This window comes from Morone saxatilis, unplaced genomic scaffold (assembly GCF_004916995.1).
Source record: "Morone saxatilis isolate NCDOM2014 unplaced genomic scaffold, NCSU_SB_2.0 Contig20, whole genome shotgun sequence".
Taxonomy (NCBI): Eukaryota; Metazoa; Chordata; class Actinopteri; family Moronidae; genus Morone; species Morone saxatilis.
This window is the reverse complement of record NW_023339763.1, coordinates 12,210,552-12,226,311: the sequence shown is the minus strand read 5'-3', so window position 1 is coordinate 12,226,311 and position 15,760 is coordinate 12,210,552. Positions and strand designations below refer to the sequence as shown.

The 15,760-nt window shown below is 39.8% G+C and overlaps 1 protein-coding gene across 3 annotated transcripts in view; it reads right to left on the bottom strand.

The window, feature by feature from the left end:
- Window positions 1–15,760, bottom strand: part of dclk1a (doublecortin-like kinase 1a) — a 46,438-nt gene that overhangs the window by 11,857 nt on the left and 18,821 nt on the right. The window contains exons 4-6 of one of the 3 annotated variants that reach the window (XM_035666303.1): window positions 15,313–15,420; window positions 15,113–15,121; window positions 5,681–5,775 (exon numbers count right to left, since the gene is read on the bottom strand). In XM_035666303.1, coding sequence (XP_035522196.1) covers window positions 5,681–5,775; window positions 15,113–15,121; window positions 15,313–15,420 — 212 coding nt within the window. Of the gene's footprint in view, window positions 1–5,680; window positions 5,776–7,302; window positions 7,456–15,112; window positions 15,122–15,312; window positions 15,421–15,760 lie in introns of those variants that run through there. The other 2 variants (XM_035666301.1, XM_035666302.1) reach the window with 2 other exon arrangements.

Genomic DNA, 15,760 nt, shown 5'->3' with positions numbered 1-15,760 from the left:
TGTTGCTATGGAAACTGCTCACAGAGAGGAGAGAGAGGCAGCTTATGAGACTTCCAGTGTGGAGACAGAAAGCCTATATATGGCCATTTCCTGTCTGCGGGCTGGGAGGTGGGTTCAACCTTCTATGAACATTGTGTCTCTCTTTCCTGTGTGGAGAAACTACGAGACAGATGGAGTGTCAGACAGAGTGAGAAAGAGAGTGAGGAACAGAGGAAGGGGAATGAAGAGACAGAAAGATAGATGTAGCCTATGGAGTCCGGTCTGGTTGATATTGATCACTTGCAGGAACTGTCTTGTTATTGTTAGACGGTCCAGCTTTGTCCCTGTTGCACAATACAAGACACACTATTCCTAGCTCTACATCTCTACTCTTTTGCACTGGCTATGACTCACACCTCTGAAAACACACTGACAAACCTTTAACATCATGGATGCAGCCACTGCTCTTCAAACCCACAAGGGCAACACTTGGCAACTGAATACTGATCAGTGCATAAATGTGAATTAAACAGGATGTCCATGATTGACCTTAAACGTGGAGTGTCATCTCTGTGTAGCAGTAGAAATGGTGATTTATTTTGTGGCGGAAAAGGAAGTCTTGTCAGCTGTATGCATAAAAAAATGCCACATCGCATTTGCAAAAGCATCTTAAGTGTGGTGCTAGCCTTGTCCTCAATGCAACTGTTAGACGACACACATCCTAAAGCCTTCTTTTTCCCCGTCCCTCAGGCTGAGAGAGCCGAACCTCTTCTCTAAGCAGCATTTCTTGTCACTTTCACTGTCAGGCAATATCCAGCAAAAGCAGGATTTATTGGTGTTTGCTTCTGTGAAAAAATCTAATAAGATTAGATAGAAACAGGGTACTTTGTTTTGTCCCAAGTTCCTACTCTGCTTCTCTCATAACAACACAAGGTAGAGGAGATAATATTTCTTGGGTCTTATTTTGGTGTCTAGACGGACAGGAAACATAATCTATCTGACTCTCATCTAAAGAGATCAACAATGTTTGGGGATTCAGGATTTCTGCTCTGCCAGTTGGACACAGGGAAGTTTACTAATCACGATCCTTATGGACAGTAAATCCTGGGAAATCACAGGAACGTGACTAAAAGCTTTAGGCAAAATTAAAAAATGGGAGGGAGACTTGAGCTGCTTCATCCAGTAAAAAAAAAAACAGAACAGAAGCAGTGGGACAGAGGAGATGAATGCACCTCTGGGACTGCATTTGTGTAATCTCTTCTCTGCTCTGCTGAATACAGATGTGAGTTTAATAAAGCAGAACCACTGATAAGCATGTATATGATCATCCATTTACTGGAAATATTTGTTTTTGCATGCGATGAACATAATGAACAAGTGTTAATCAACACAAACAAGGAGCATGAGGAGGAAAAAAAAAGCACACAAAATGAAAATGAAATGACAATGAATTTAATGGACATCAACAAATGGAAATTAATACATTAAGCAAAGAAAATACAAACAGAAACAAATGAGCCAAGAAGAGCTGGCAGCCTTACATGACAAAATCGCAATAAGTAGATGATGGACCAGGTTGTCAAATATAACTTGCCTGTGAGTGGAGCTCACAGACAATTGTAAATTGCAGTGCAAAAAAAAAATACCCTGAAGCCCTCTGCAAAATGTGATGTTACCGATTTTTAGATGTATGAAAGATAGTTAAATATGAGCCAGATTTGAATCATTGAACAATATATTTAATATGAAGGGATACAATGTTCAACAAACAATGTTTAAGCTTTAAAACTGCATCTTCAACAGTTTCCTCATGTGCTGGAGCCAGTCTTTTTGGCAGGTAAAGGAAAAAAAAGAATTGGACATCTAAAGACATCAACACAACATGAAAAAGGAAATATAACACAGTCAAATAACAAATACAATCTTTAGTAACGACAAACTCACATGGATGAGATAAGACAATAATTAACAAGTTTATAATACACACAATGTCCTTCAGTCTGCTTTCGTTCTCTCTCACACACACACATACACTCACAAACATAATTTAATTATGATTCACCCAACACAAAATATGGACCGTAATAATAAGAGATGGAGCATGCAATTCAATGGATTATGGACACGAATGACTCAATGGTGAGAGGAGGATGTAGGTGACATACTACGGTTGACAATTAGCACTTTTCTTTTCTCGTACACTCACATAAGTAGCTACCTTGCTGTATCACAGCAGCTGTATTGGCATCATAGACCTGCTGTTTCTCTTTCCTTCAATCTGTCAGTCACTGCTCTGCGTATTGTCTTTGTTTTTGGATTTATTTTCCTGTCTTTTTTTTTTTCAAAAGCTTTGACCTTACCAGCTCATTTAATTCATCTGTATGTTTGGGGGGAGTGAAAACACAATATACCCAGGGTGTGTGTCTGCGTGGATGCTTGTGTCTGTAGAGTTCATATAAAATATTAAAACAATTTGAATATGGAAAGCTGCTCTCAGTGAGGCAAGTGGCCCTGAAAGGACTATTAGAAGTGCAAAGGAGGAGAAGGGGGGGGTGGCTGATTTCATGAATGTAGACCATTCTTCCGTGCTTCTGTTGCTAACTCATAAAAACAGGTCACGCTAGCATGCACCAAATGTATAAAACATATAACATGTATTTGTAGTATGTATCAAGCTAACTGTCTACCGTTTGTGCACAAATGGGAATTTCATGTATAAAAGTGTTTTTCTGAAGTATACATGACTGTGTGCAATTTATATGAAGATGTGTGCTTGCAGCTATGTACGGTGAGCGGGAGAGGAGAAAGCCATAGTGCAATGCTATGTCTGTATATTCTGCTCGGGGAAATAGGTTGTGATGGTCTGAGCTGCGCGAGCAACCTACATCAGGCCACAAAGTGCCTCTAAGTGTTTAAATGCAGGGTCCAGCGGGGTGAACTATTTAAATGCAGTACTCGTAGTAGGTCAGTGAGGCTCTATGGCTGCTTAGGAAATTGATTTATGGTGGCTTTCAATGCTTTACTGGCTGAAATTTCAAAAAGATTTTAGTCATTTTTGAGCCTTCAGGTGTTCTTTTAAAGACAGATGTTAAAATTCAGGTTTCCTTTTAAGGAAAATTGTCATTTCTGAGTCATGGTTTGGTTAAATTGACTTATGCATTTGGGGCGTGCGAGCGAGAAAGGTACATTTATGATTATTCATGCACGTATACACAGAGGTGACACAGAAGGAGAAAAGATGTGCAAAAATAGTGTCAGAAACTTGGCGCCTACTTCCTAAAGAAGCTTAGAATTCATCTACAAGGGAAATGATGGAATATAATGTACTCCCTCTGAAGTTAATACCCTTTCAGATGAGGAAGTGAGAGGGGGGATGGTGAGAATTGGAGGGGGGGGGGGGGGCAGAGGGAAAGAGAAATTAGAAACTGTCAGGGAGGGAAGGGACAGAGGGAGAATTGCTAACAGTAAGAAGTGGAGGAGAGAATTACATCGTCATATAGCTCAAGAGTGTGAAGCTGCAGGGTGGAGAGGAGAGATAATGGGCTGTGAGGCGTCCTCCCTTCCTTCTAGCCAAGCCATCGCAGGCTTAGTATAGAGTGTCAGCCAGTACAAAGGCCGGAGTAATCTCTCATTGAGAAATACACACTCATCTTGTGAAACTCTGTACAACTAGAATTTAACTGCAGTGTCACTGAGGTCAGCACTGCACTACAAAGCTAATTTGTGATTGTTTGATGAGAAAAGTGTACAGAGGCAAAAGGCAGGCAGTGTGTGGTTGAATGTGGAGAGGATTTTCTCTTTCCCCTTTTCCTCATAACATCTGGTTAGTCCTCTTTCACCTCTCTAACCCCTGTTGGGTTTTTTTTCCGGATCTCTCTCTGACAGTGTGAAAATTATCTGGAAGGAAAGAACAGAGCAGCAGAAACTGAGCACTGTAATTGTCTGCATTAATTGCCCTGCACATATTCATTCAGAGACTCTTTCCCTTTCAACAAAGAAATCTTTGGTGACCCACTTCCACAATACAGATTGTGGAAGCTCCAGTGTTCTGTTCTGAGTAGCTATAACCCAAATGTGATCTGTTCCTGTTGCCCTGGCAGACCTTCATATCGCATCAATATAACCTCAGCAGTGATGGATTCAGAAGCCTAGGGGCCAGACTCTCCACCATCCATTAATTTGTCCCGGCACAACAAATGTAGCACGAGATTGAAGCTAGTGAGCCCAAAAAACTGAATTCTTTATGCAATGCTAATGTATGCTTATCCTTCATACACGTAGACTGGATTGACTCCAACCAACATTCTTGCCTTTTCTTCCCTAAAAAAAAAAAGCCTTGCGCCTGCACCAATAAATAGCATCATAGCTACACCCCCGCTGTCAGGTAGAAAAGTGGTACACACAAGCAGTTTCAGACAGCAGGCTCGAGAAAAACACAAAGAAACACGTGCAGGTGGGAGCCGATATGAATGGATGACAGGTTTGCATATACTGCTGCGTCTGTATGTGAACATGAGAGGGTGAGGTGAAACGAGCGCGTTTGTTTACGAGGGAGAAGGAAGTAAATCAGCGGCAGGCTTAGAGGCTCCTGCGAATTAAAGAGCTGCTGTGAGAAAACATGGTCTGATTAGAACCGAGGCTGATATTAAAAGCTCACCATCATCACTGTCAAGTGCTGGATTAACAAATACTTGAACACACACATACACATATATGTGTGCACACACACACACAACACCATGCACATGACCTCAGCCTCTCTAATGTGGAATTCAAGGTTTTCCATTTGAGTTGCATGCTCCCTCTCTGCACAGTATTTTTTCTACAGTATAGTACCAGCTTTACAGTGTACATAGTGTGTCTGCATGTCAGGACAGATCCTCTTACTTCCCTGTTTGCTACAGAAAACAGATTAGGATTCTTGGTTTAGATGTTTTAACAAGGATTTTTTAAACCCCAGCCAATATAATATATGATAAAAAAAGAAACAATGGCTGAAATAATCTGATTTACTAGTATAAAATGTTTTTTTCTAAACTTTTTCACAAAAAGGACATGCACAAAATGACATGACTTGATAAAAAAAAAAAAGTAATCCTAGATCAGCCGTTGGTACTGATTGGGTCCTATTTTTTTCACTGCTTGGCGGCTAACAGAGGATGCAAACCAATTTTTGGAGCGGGCAAAGCCAATCATCAGTCTCATCTTTAGATCAGATATTGCACAAATTACCGACTCACAGATCTCTAAAAGTCAGTGATAGCATCGTTCATTGTTTAGCTACCAAAGGAAGATAGAGTTCTCCATGAGGGACAAAGAGCTACGGGTTTAGCATATGTGGGGACGTGACAGAAAATCAGCATGAAAGGAGGAATTGCCCTAGAAAACTATTAACACTGAATAAAAGTTGTAACATTAGAGGATCCTAACACGAGCCTGCCATTCTTGGAATCGCAGAGCAGCACAGCATGAGGTCAAAGGTCAATGCCCCACCCCCTTCTGAGACCCTAAAGATGTTGGGATGTTGTGGTTTCTTCATATTCTAGCGACTCTAAGATGTAGTCGGCCTATGCTCAGTCACGGCTTTGTCCTTTTCCTGAGAACATAGAAGGAATGTGTTATAGATTTAGTGTTACTAAATGTCATGTGTGACTGTTTGTGTGTGTGTTTGTGTCCTTTTGGCTGTGTATTCTTGTCTTACCCGGCGTTGGCTGAGGCTGCCCGGACTGGTCGGGGAGGGGCTGGGAGATTTTCCCGAATGAGGAGTGGACAACTGACTGGCCGGCGTCCCGTTAACTGGAGGGATAAAACAAGAGAGTAAATGGAGCAGTGAGGATGAGAGGGGTGAGACTTAAAAATAAAAAAATAAAAATATTGAAACGGATTATCCTTTAAATGTGAATCCATGTTTTCTAAAACAGTTATATTTCTGAGTGTCTAGCAGCTGCCCACACTTCCGCCCTCAGTATCCATTCACATGAATGAGCCAGAGGAGGAGGAGGACAAGAGGGGGAGTAGAAGAGAAAGGAAAAGAGCACTGAAGTCCACACTGCTCTTTTTTTTACATAATAATTACCAAAATACAAACCCAAGCCAGTCATACCAGAGCCTTTAACCATAACGTGAGCTGGATAAAAAAGTGCATGGCTGTAAGTAAACATACAACACCAGGCTGTCCTCGTTTTCAACCAGATCCTCAATGCACTTGTGACCTCAGCTCGGTCTACTTTTCCAGCTGCAGCACAGCACAAAAACCCAGCAGCATCACCTCATTAAACAAGAACATTGGATTAATTAACGCTGCACCCGAGTCCTGTGTGTGGTCAAGCAAAAGCCAGATTTGAAAACAGCCTGATGGCATCATTAACCTGCACACCAAAGATGAAAATGTCTTTCATTTTGCTCAAAACATTATTATTATTGTTTCTTGGCAACAACACACTGCTTCGCCTCCACTGACCTACAGGTCTATAAAAGTGCAATCATTGGAGAATACAAAAATGGCAATCAGGACACCAACCAGGAGTTCTGAAAATCAGCTTAGATGGTCTGGATGTTATATAAATTATGTGACCTCTAGGGCGGTGACAGGTATTTAATGGCCAATAATAAAACCCTCCTATGGAGAAAATTGATCTAAATGACAAAGATCCAGTGTAGATTCATTATTTTCTGCCATTTCCGAACCTATTTTCTCACATTGCTGCATTTAAACAATATTTCATTTGCACTCTCACTCTTAATTACGTTTTCCGAAACAACCCCTCTTGATGCAGTGAAACCTGTGGGAGCAAAGTGGTCCAACCTTCATCGTATAATGTGTATTCCCCTGCCGACATCAAAGAACTTTCTGAATTATTCAATACAAAAGGAGAAAAAGCCCACAGCAGACTAAAATAGCACCGGCTGCCACTGGTATTACACAAGTATTTTACACAAGTATTTTTAATTGTCAAAACGCGCCATGAAAAAAAATGAAATAAAGAAACGAGCTTGGCCTATTGTTCCTTGACATTTTCATTGATGAAATTCAGCATCAGCGTTACGCACACGGACAGACACTCCTCCCAGTTACACAACGATAAGCGTGAATATTTAAAGACATCTCTCATTCACTTCATACTATAACATGACAACATAGCACTTCGCAAAGTCAATGATAACCAAAACAATCCGCAGTGGTGGATATATATATGGATATATATTTATCCACATATGATCCGAGCAGGAACGGATAAAGTTTACGCGGTCGGTGGGGGTAAATGACAAATACCGCTTACGTAAAAAAAAAAAGCCGAATAAAACGTCGTTGTGAGTTCCTACCTTCCACTTCCAGCATGATGAAAAACACAGTGATAATCCAAAGCGGGGTAACGAGAAGAAGGAGAACAGCACCAGTGTACGCGCTCCGTCCGTCCGAGTGTGATAGTAAAGTGTGGTGAATGGGAGAGACGGAGCAGCGCTGTACTACACGGAGAGGCGGAGAGGCTGCTTGCGCACACTCTGACGCGCACCGGGGACAGGGAGAGAGAGAGAGAGAGGAGAGAGATAGAAGCGACGACGAGGACAATGAGAGAAAGAAAATAATCTACACGTTTTTATATTCTGGAGTTGTTTTTTTTTTTTTTTTAAGAAAATGACTCGTATATACCAGTATAAAGAGAGAGAGAGTCACATGGAGACTTGGAGGTAGTCTGTCCTGGTTCTGAGGGCTCTATTGTTCCTTATCCAAACATCCTCAGCAAGTAATGCTGCTATTTTTGAACTGAAATTTCACCCCAAAGCATCAGCTATGTAGCTGGGTGCTCTTCAGGCAGTTAACTGAAAGCAGAAAGATGTTCAATAAGCTGAAACATCAGTGGTACATTAGAAAAGGTCAATAAACAAGAGTATGAAGCAGTGTATAGTGGTAGAACCGATCATCTATTAATTAATCGTGGGGGTTGGTGGTTAGATGCCTGGTTCCACGTGTCAAAGTGCCTTTTGAGCAAAACACTGAAGCCCCAACTTCCAGCTGGATGCAAGTTGCTTCAGACAAAAGCATCTGTCGGATGAATGTAATGGTTTCTTTCTACATTCATCTTGCATCAACATTGACACACAGAGAAATCTGAGGAGCAACATACCAGAATGCAATGCAGCCACAAAAGATGGTGTGTTACAGCTTCTTTCACACCTATTGTGTTAAGCTGCGCCAGCGATGAATATCAAAAAGCACCTCATGTGTTTGTCTGTCTGTCTGTGATGTGCTGGATTTCACACAACTAGCAGCCAACAGAAATTCTAATATTTGTATTTTTATTTAGGCTTTTCATGTAGTTGAAGTAGCACCTATGAGTCAATTCAAGCATTTTCAATGCCAAAGTAGAAAACAAGAAAAATCTATCTCTTTAAGGCATTACTAGGCACAGTGGTTAGAATTTGCTAACTAACATTGGTTAATTATTATCTAATTAGCACGAGCACAACACAAAGTACATCTGAGGCGAAACCAAAGTTTTGGACAAATTCAGACTTTGTTTTGATGAAGGCCCTAGTTGAAAAGTTAAGCGATTTTTATCTTATTTCAATGCATCCTCTTGGGACCACGAATGTCTGTAAAAAAAGATTCATGGCAATTTATGCAATAGCTACTGGGATATTTCAGTCTGAACCAGAGTGGTGGACTGACCGACAGAGCAACATTGCCATCCCTAGAGTCATGACACTAAATCTAATATATATACTGATGATAAAAACGATGCATTAATAGAATAGAATAGAATACAGTTCTATTATCTGGAAGAAATGCATTTTGTCATGGGAAACAACAAAATACTGTTGGCAAGCAACACATTAGCTGTGAACAAAAATAAAAGCTACAACTATGGCAAGCTATATGGGTCAATATAAAGGCCTAAATCCAGGACTGAGCGATAGGGGCCTAAAAATAAATCTCAGCTTTTTTCACGCACAATATCTGATTGACGATTTTTATATTAAAATAATTGATTCTACACATTCAGCGTTACAGTGTTTTACAGTCTTCAGCAGCTTTCTGTCCCCACATTATAACATTTGTAGCTGAACTCTTGATTCTGAATTCTTTTTGCTTAGTTTTAAAACTTAAATGTGTGTGAATTAATTTAATTGATTTATAGCCTAGCTCTACACATACTGAGGAGTTTCTATTGAATATTGTCAGAATGACAGATGCTAAATCAGTGTGTGGGTATTTTTTTCTATCTTCTGCATCTTGGGAAAGACTTAATCAATAATAGCCTTAATGGATAAACTGGTCTTCACAGCTGACCAATCACGTTTTTCCCTTTTATCAGATGTGTTCTGCATCACATGTGTATATCATTACACCTTTTTTTCTAAAGAACCCCACCTCATCACACAAATACTCTGTTGTAAAAATGAAACATGTATAATCACAAACATATGGTTCTTAATACAAACCTATGATAACAAATGGAAGTTTGTGCCTTTTCTATGAGGACTGTCAAAGGGTGTTCTGGGAAATTCAGCACACAAAATCGGAACTGCACCTCATGAAATGTTTCGGGACAATTGCTCCTATACAGTAAGCACACTGTTGAACATTACAAATTACAAATATTGTAGAAAGTACAGAACAGAGTGTCAATGCAATGCTGTTTCATAAACACAAAGCTGCCTGGAGGCGTGTCAGTACCTGTCTTTAGTGCAAATATCAATAATGCCTTGGCTATTCATTTGTTTTTCTTGCAGCCTCTATTATTTGTTACACTCCCTGTGCTTATCTGTTCAGAGAATACATTTCTACCCTATACCCTACCCTATTCTATAAAGCAAGAAAAATGGTGAAGGCTGCATACATCACGCGATTACAGTTCAGAGTGTCACAGCCGGCAGCCGATCCTCTGGAGATACGCTGGATTTATGTGTGGGTAGGCTGGCCCCGCACACTTCACCATAAAGTCTTTCCCGTCATGCAGAGTTGCTCATGACAGCAAGAGAAAGGTGAATCCCTGAAGTATCTGAAGTGATGTTTGCTGACACCATCTGCAGCTCTCTGTTAATTTTAGCTGACATGAGGCATCAGAAGAGAGCGGGGAGACAGATGGCGAGACAGGGAGAGAACTATGTCTGAGTGCAAATTGTTTTCTCACATTATTTTGGGTCTCTCTGTGTGTGTCTATAGGAGCTCAGCTGGGGTTGTGAGATCATCACAAAATGAAGCTGGAGCGATGACATTGTCAGGCTGACGCGCAACAACAACCTGCCCACAGACACACAAACACACACAAAAATGACGCCACATCAGACCCTGCTCAATATGAGTGTGGATCACTGGTATTTCTCTCAACAGGGCGAGATTACCTTGAAAGTTCAAGGTGAATGAAATTGTGGCTGAAATTTAATCAGTTGTTGTAATCACTGAAGGTCGGTCAGAAAAAGTCAAGATGTAATTTGTATCTTAAGATTGAATCTATTGAAATTCATGAAAATATTCTCACTGTCTACATCAAAATTATTGATCGATTACTGCACAATAAAGAGAGGCAAGCATTAGACTGAGACCTGCTAACACATACGTTCTGTATGCTTTGATGTTTTTAAGTGAGAGCAAGGAAGAACAGTTACCTTCTATGTGTGCTGGGAAACAATCTGAAAAGTTGTTTGTTACAACTGTGTTTCTAAGTTGATTCGCTATATTTCTCAGAGGGCTCATGTTCGATGACAAAATGTGTTTGTCTAGTCTGATAAAGCAAAACTGAAGATAGAAAGCAGACAAAAAAGTTTCACAGTCTTTCTCGTGCCATTTAGTTCCAGCTGTTTTTGAGTTTTATCCACGATTTGTAATAGAAATGTATCACTTTATCTTCCACCTTCTCCTCTCAATTTTGGTAATATATGTATAATGTTTTACATTGACAGCTTTTACACATTTTTATCATACAGTAAATGGGTATACGTACTCTCAGCACAACATAAGAAAACACACTAAATGACTGTGACTGATTAGTTCAATTAACAATAACATTAAATCTCTGTAAGATATGACAAGCTATGTCATTTTTTTAGGTGTTTTTATTGAACAACCATGATCTCCATAAACAAATGACACATGAGACAGACAGACAAAGAACCAAACCAAGGGCCCCCCACTACCTCCCACCCACATCCCTGGTATGCTAGACATTTTCCCTTGGTTAATGTATGGGGTCCTAATAGGTATTAATAAAGTATATATTGCAACATTAAGTAAGCAATGGGAAGATTGAGGAAAAAGAGGAGGACAAGTTTCTATACTAATTCTACTAGCCAAGGGGTGTGCAATAATGGTAATAAGGCCAGAAGAATGTTCCATACTTTCTCATTGGTTTCTTTTTAAAAACTTTATGTGACCATTATATTTACAAAGTCAATATAGTTTTGAATTTGACCTTAAAGTGAATTAAACTAAATTTCAAATCACATTGGAAAAATTGATTCACATTTGATTTTAGATGGGTAAAGAAATGTGCAAATTGCTGAAAGCTGTTAAAAGATTGTTATACTGAATACTGTGGTTGCCTCTCAACATAATTACAGCCCCTTGTCCCACCTGTCCGCACCACATATTTAACAAATCATATAATTTGTAAAACAAATGGCTGCACCAGTGGATGAATGAGACAAGTCCCATTAAATGTGTTAGTACTTATGCAAACGTGTACTTTGTATTTTAAATTGTACTGTTTATACAAACATCTTTTCTTGTTGACCAGTGTCAAAAAGCCACTAAATCCACAGTGAGTAATGTTATAAAAAAATAAAACATAAATAGGTCCAAGGGGATGAATCCCTTTTTATAGGCACTGTATACATTATAATTTAACATTTAATCCTACAGTATAAGATCCTCTGTTGGATTTCTTTGACTCCAGTATGCGACTGTCTCTGATCTCTGTCTGTCTCACCAGTTTGTTTGTCCGTCCCTCACACAGAGGTCTAAGCTGTAAACAAACACAACAAGGAGCAACCAGACACAGAGGGTCACCAGGTCGTGTTTGACAGCACATGTGTTGTGCTATTTCTCTTTCACGATCTCAGATATAATTCACGTTTCACATCTTCTCTGTGCAGCTCGTTCAGTCCAGATTATTAGATGTGATAAGGAATGTTATTAATGCTGTGTTGGCTGAAAGGGAAATGAATACGGGACTCTCAGAACACCTGAACACCTTCAGCAAGGCTTAAAGATAATGGCTTTCTTTATTGTGCTTTTTCCAAGTGAGCATGATAAATAATAAGCTCCTATTGGTTTCTAAAATAAATATCAATAAATAGACTGCTGTCCATTCTTTTAATTCCATTGCTATTGTCTCCGATTAAAAGGTTCTGAGTGTCGTTTTAATTAAATAGCTGACGAATGCTGTGATAAGATAACATTTAGAATAATTAAGCTTTCATCTAAATGCATTATTCTGCAGAGGTAATGGGCTTAAAGCCCTATTATTATCATAATACAACTAATACAAAGATGCAAACTAGACAACCCTGTTTTAGCTGGAGATTAGACTGGAGTGTCAACAATTAAGGTAAATTATCTTTCTCTTTTGCTAAAGATTAACTTGTTGTCAGTGCATTAAGGCCAAAGGTCCATTAGACAACATTAAGATGACAGACATCTTATATTTCCTGACAGTAATTTCAGCCTTGATGTCAGAAAACTGTGCATACTGCATATCTATAAATCACGCACACACACATTACGGATGAGGCTGTAAACTCAGAAACAACAGGCGACCAACCTTTTTGATTCCCTTGTTGAATCAAACATTTTTGAGAGGAAATCTCCCCTGACTTTGTCACAACTATTTGTTTTTGTTATATTTTAAAGTAGTTAGTTTGATTTAGGGCTGCTACTACTAATAATAATCTTTTTTTTAAATCATTGACTAAACAAACAGTTGTCAAAATGCTCATCAAAACTTCCCAGAGCTCAAGCTGACATCTTTAAATCGCTTGTTTTGTCTGTAAAACACGTTAACAAACCTGAGCATATTCAATTTACAATTATCTAAAAAAGAGAAAAGTGGCACATAAAACCATCAAAGCTTGGCATTTTTGCTTGATAAATTACTAATCAATTACATTTTCTGTAAATCAGTTGTCAACTGACAACTTGACAAATCATTTCAGATATATTTTGATTTGATACTGTTTATAAAACACAATACAATAGTTATATATAATATTTTTTCTCAAATATTAACTCTAAATTATTCAACTTCATTGTGATAATAATTTACAAATTAAGTGTTACATCAAACTGTGACCCAGTGAATTTATGAATTTTGTTATTAGTTCCACTCATCCATCATAGTGTGGGATATTCTGCTCTATCTGATTGCAGTCTTTTAATTTTCATTATCAGTGGTGAGACAGCACATAAGGCCTTCTTGTGAACACGTGGAATAACAACAGGATGGGTACCTCTATAAGCCATGTGGTAGAGCGCACAGTATCAGCTGTTGCTGACTATTAGCATAATTCTTAGACAAATTGTCCTCAAGGGAAGGGGGCATGCTGTGCTTCTAAACTGAAAAAAAAAAAAAACAGCAACTCCTTTATTATATTCATTGTGAACACTAGAGTAAGTGTCAGCTAGGGTGATTTTCTCCTGTCGCTCCACTCTAAACTCTTCTGGTACAAACTGATGATGTTTTGGGGAATTAATACTGTGCGGCACCAAACAGTCAACAGCAGTCTGGGAACATTTTGATGATGTTAAGTAGCGGAAGCAGCGCCAGAAGGGGAACATTTCTCAGAAGTGAAAAACGTCGGGGACGGTCTGACTCAGGGTTCCAGCGAGGACCGAGCGTCAGTCAGCTCCGCTTCTCCACTGCAGGCCATTTCACAGGAAGCCACTGCCATATATGGCTGTCACAGGCTATTGTGTCTGTAGCTACATGCTCCTACTGTGCTATGTTTCCATGGCAACCAAGACGAGTCTCCTCTGTCTCAGTCTCTTGTTTTCTCTCTCTCTCTCTCTCCCACACACACACACACATTAGTATACACCATCATTCCAGACTTGCTTCAGCCAGCGAGATCAGATAGCGTATGACTCACTCACATAACCTTTTTCCCCAAAGTTTTCGAGCCATCAGCATCCAGAACTTTCTTTGTTCACCCCAGCTGTTTCTGTCCCCCCCCCCCTTGCTTTTCCCTGTGCCTCGCCTTTTTCTCCGCAGCTCGACACAAAACATATTAGTGGCTGTTAGGTTTCATTCAGCAGTGCTACATAACTAGTTTGAGGCAAAAAAGTGTGTCTGCATGCTGCTTCAACAGCAGGTGGAATGATTTCTGTCTGGGGAGTTTCTATATGTTGCATCACCCATCAAATCTTTCCCAACCCAATAGGTCTCCCTGCACTCAAAATAAAATATGAAATAACAAACAAAAACAGTAATGGTGAAAAGTCAAGTGTGCTGTTGCATGACTGGGCATTTTACACACATCCAAAGCTCAAACAGTGCAGTCAAGAAAATAATGACCTGATATCTGATAAAGCTTCAAAGTTATCACCAAGTCCTCAGCTGCAGACTGAATGTTTGCCACACAGAAACACTCACACACACACTGCTGCATTAATGGAAGCATGTATCCAGATGTTAAATTCGAAACCCTATTTTATCTGAGAACATTTTTGTGCTTTGCTTTTGCCTCAGAGGGGGATTTTGTTTTGAGACATTCATAACAGCATCATTATCAGGCACAAACACTGCAGCAGGTACCAGTGCAAGCTCTCACCATTTTATTACATTTCATTAGTATGTCAGGTGAAGAACGGCTTGTGGGGAGCTGCAGGATTGAGTCACCAACCCTCTTCTTTCCCTCTCATCTTTACTCCCGCTCCCCCTCTTTTTTTTTTACCTCTCTCATCCATGTTTGCCTTTTTCTCCACTCCCTTGCAAAATCATTCTCATTCAAATTCATATTCTGCATGCAACGAGACACAGTTCACACACACACACAGTAAACACTGGCAGACACTCTGCAGAGCCCTGATTTCATTGCAGTGTTTATTCATACTGTTTTCATTTACTGCGACGCTGATTAAGTAATGAGCTAGAAAATACAAAGCAATCACATGAGGAAGTATTAGGATACAAACAACTCCCAGCTGTGTCCATCAGGTCTGAGACACTGCACACAGGCTTCGTGCACAAACACACAGATGCAAGGATACAGCTCAGATATCTTACAGGGAAATGACACCCTGCCAAAATACATTAACAAATAGGTTGCTTGAGAGGAAGAGGGAAAAAAGAAGAAGAAACTGTGAAATAAGTTTCTTCTTCTTCTTCTTCTTACCGGATGCAGGGGACTTGCTGCGTCTTGATTGGATGACGGTCCTAGGGGAGCCTCGGGTCAGAGAGCCAGACATCTTCCCATAGTTTACAGATTTCACCACGCGACACTCTGCAAGCACAAAGTCAAGACAGACAGATGTGTTCAGGTACTATTTAGAAACCACAAATTCCTTCACATTTATTTATTCATCCACTTTTTTGCCAAAAAACGTACCTACAAATGGGAGTCCAGGGCCTATAGGGTTTAAATCTATATCCATACAAGGCAGCAACTGCTACACGTAAGGGAAGAGAAAGATGCTGCACTCTTGCTGGCACAAAAAAAAAGTCATGCATTGAAGGAGTGAATATTAAGTGTGCCACTGTGACATGACATTGTGTCCTGTGACACACGCACACACGCACACACGCACACACACACACACACACACACACACATGTCAGTTCTG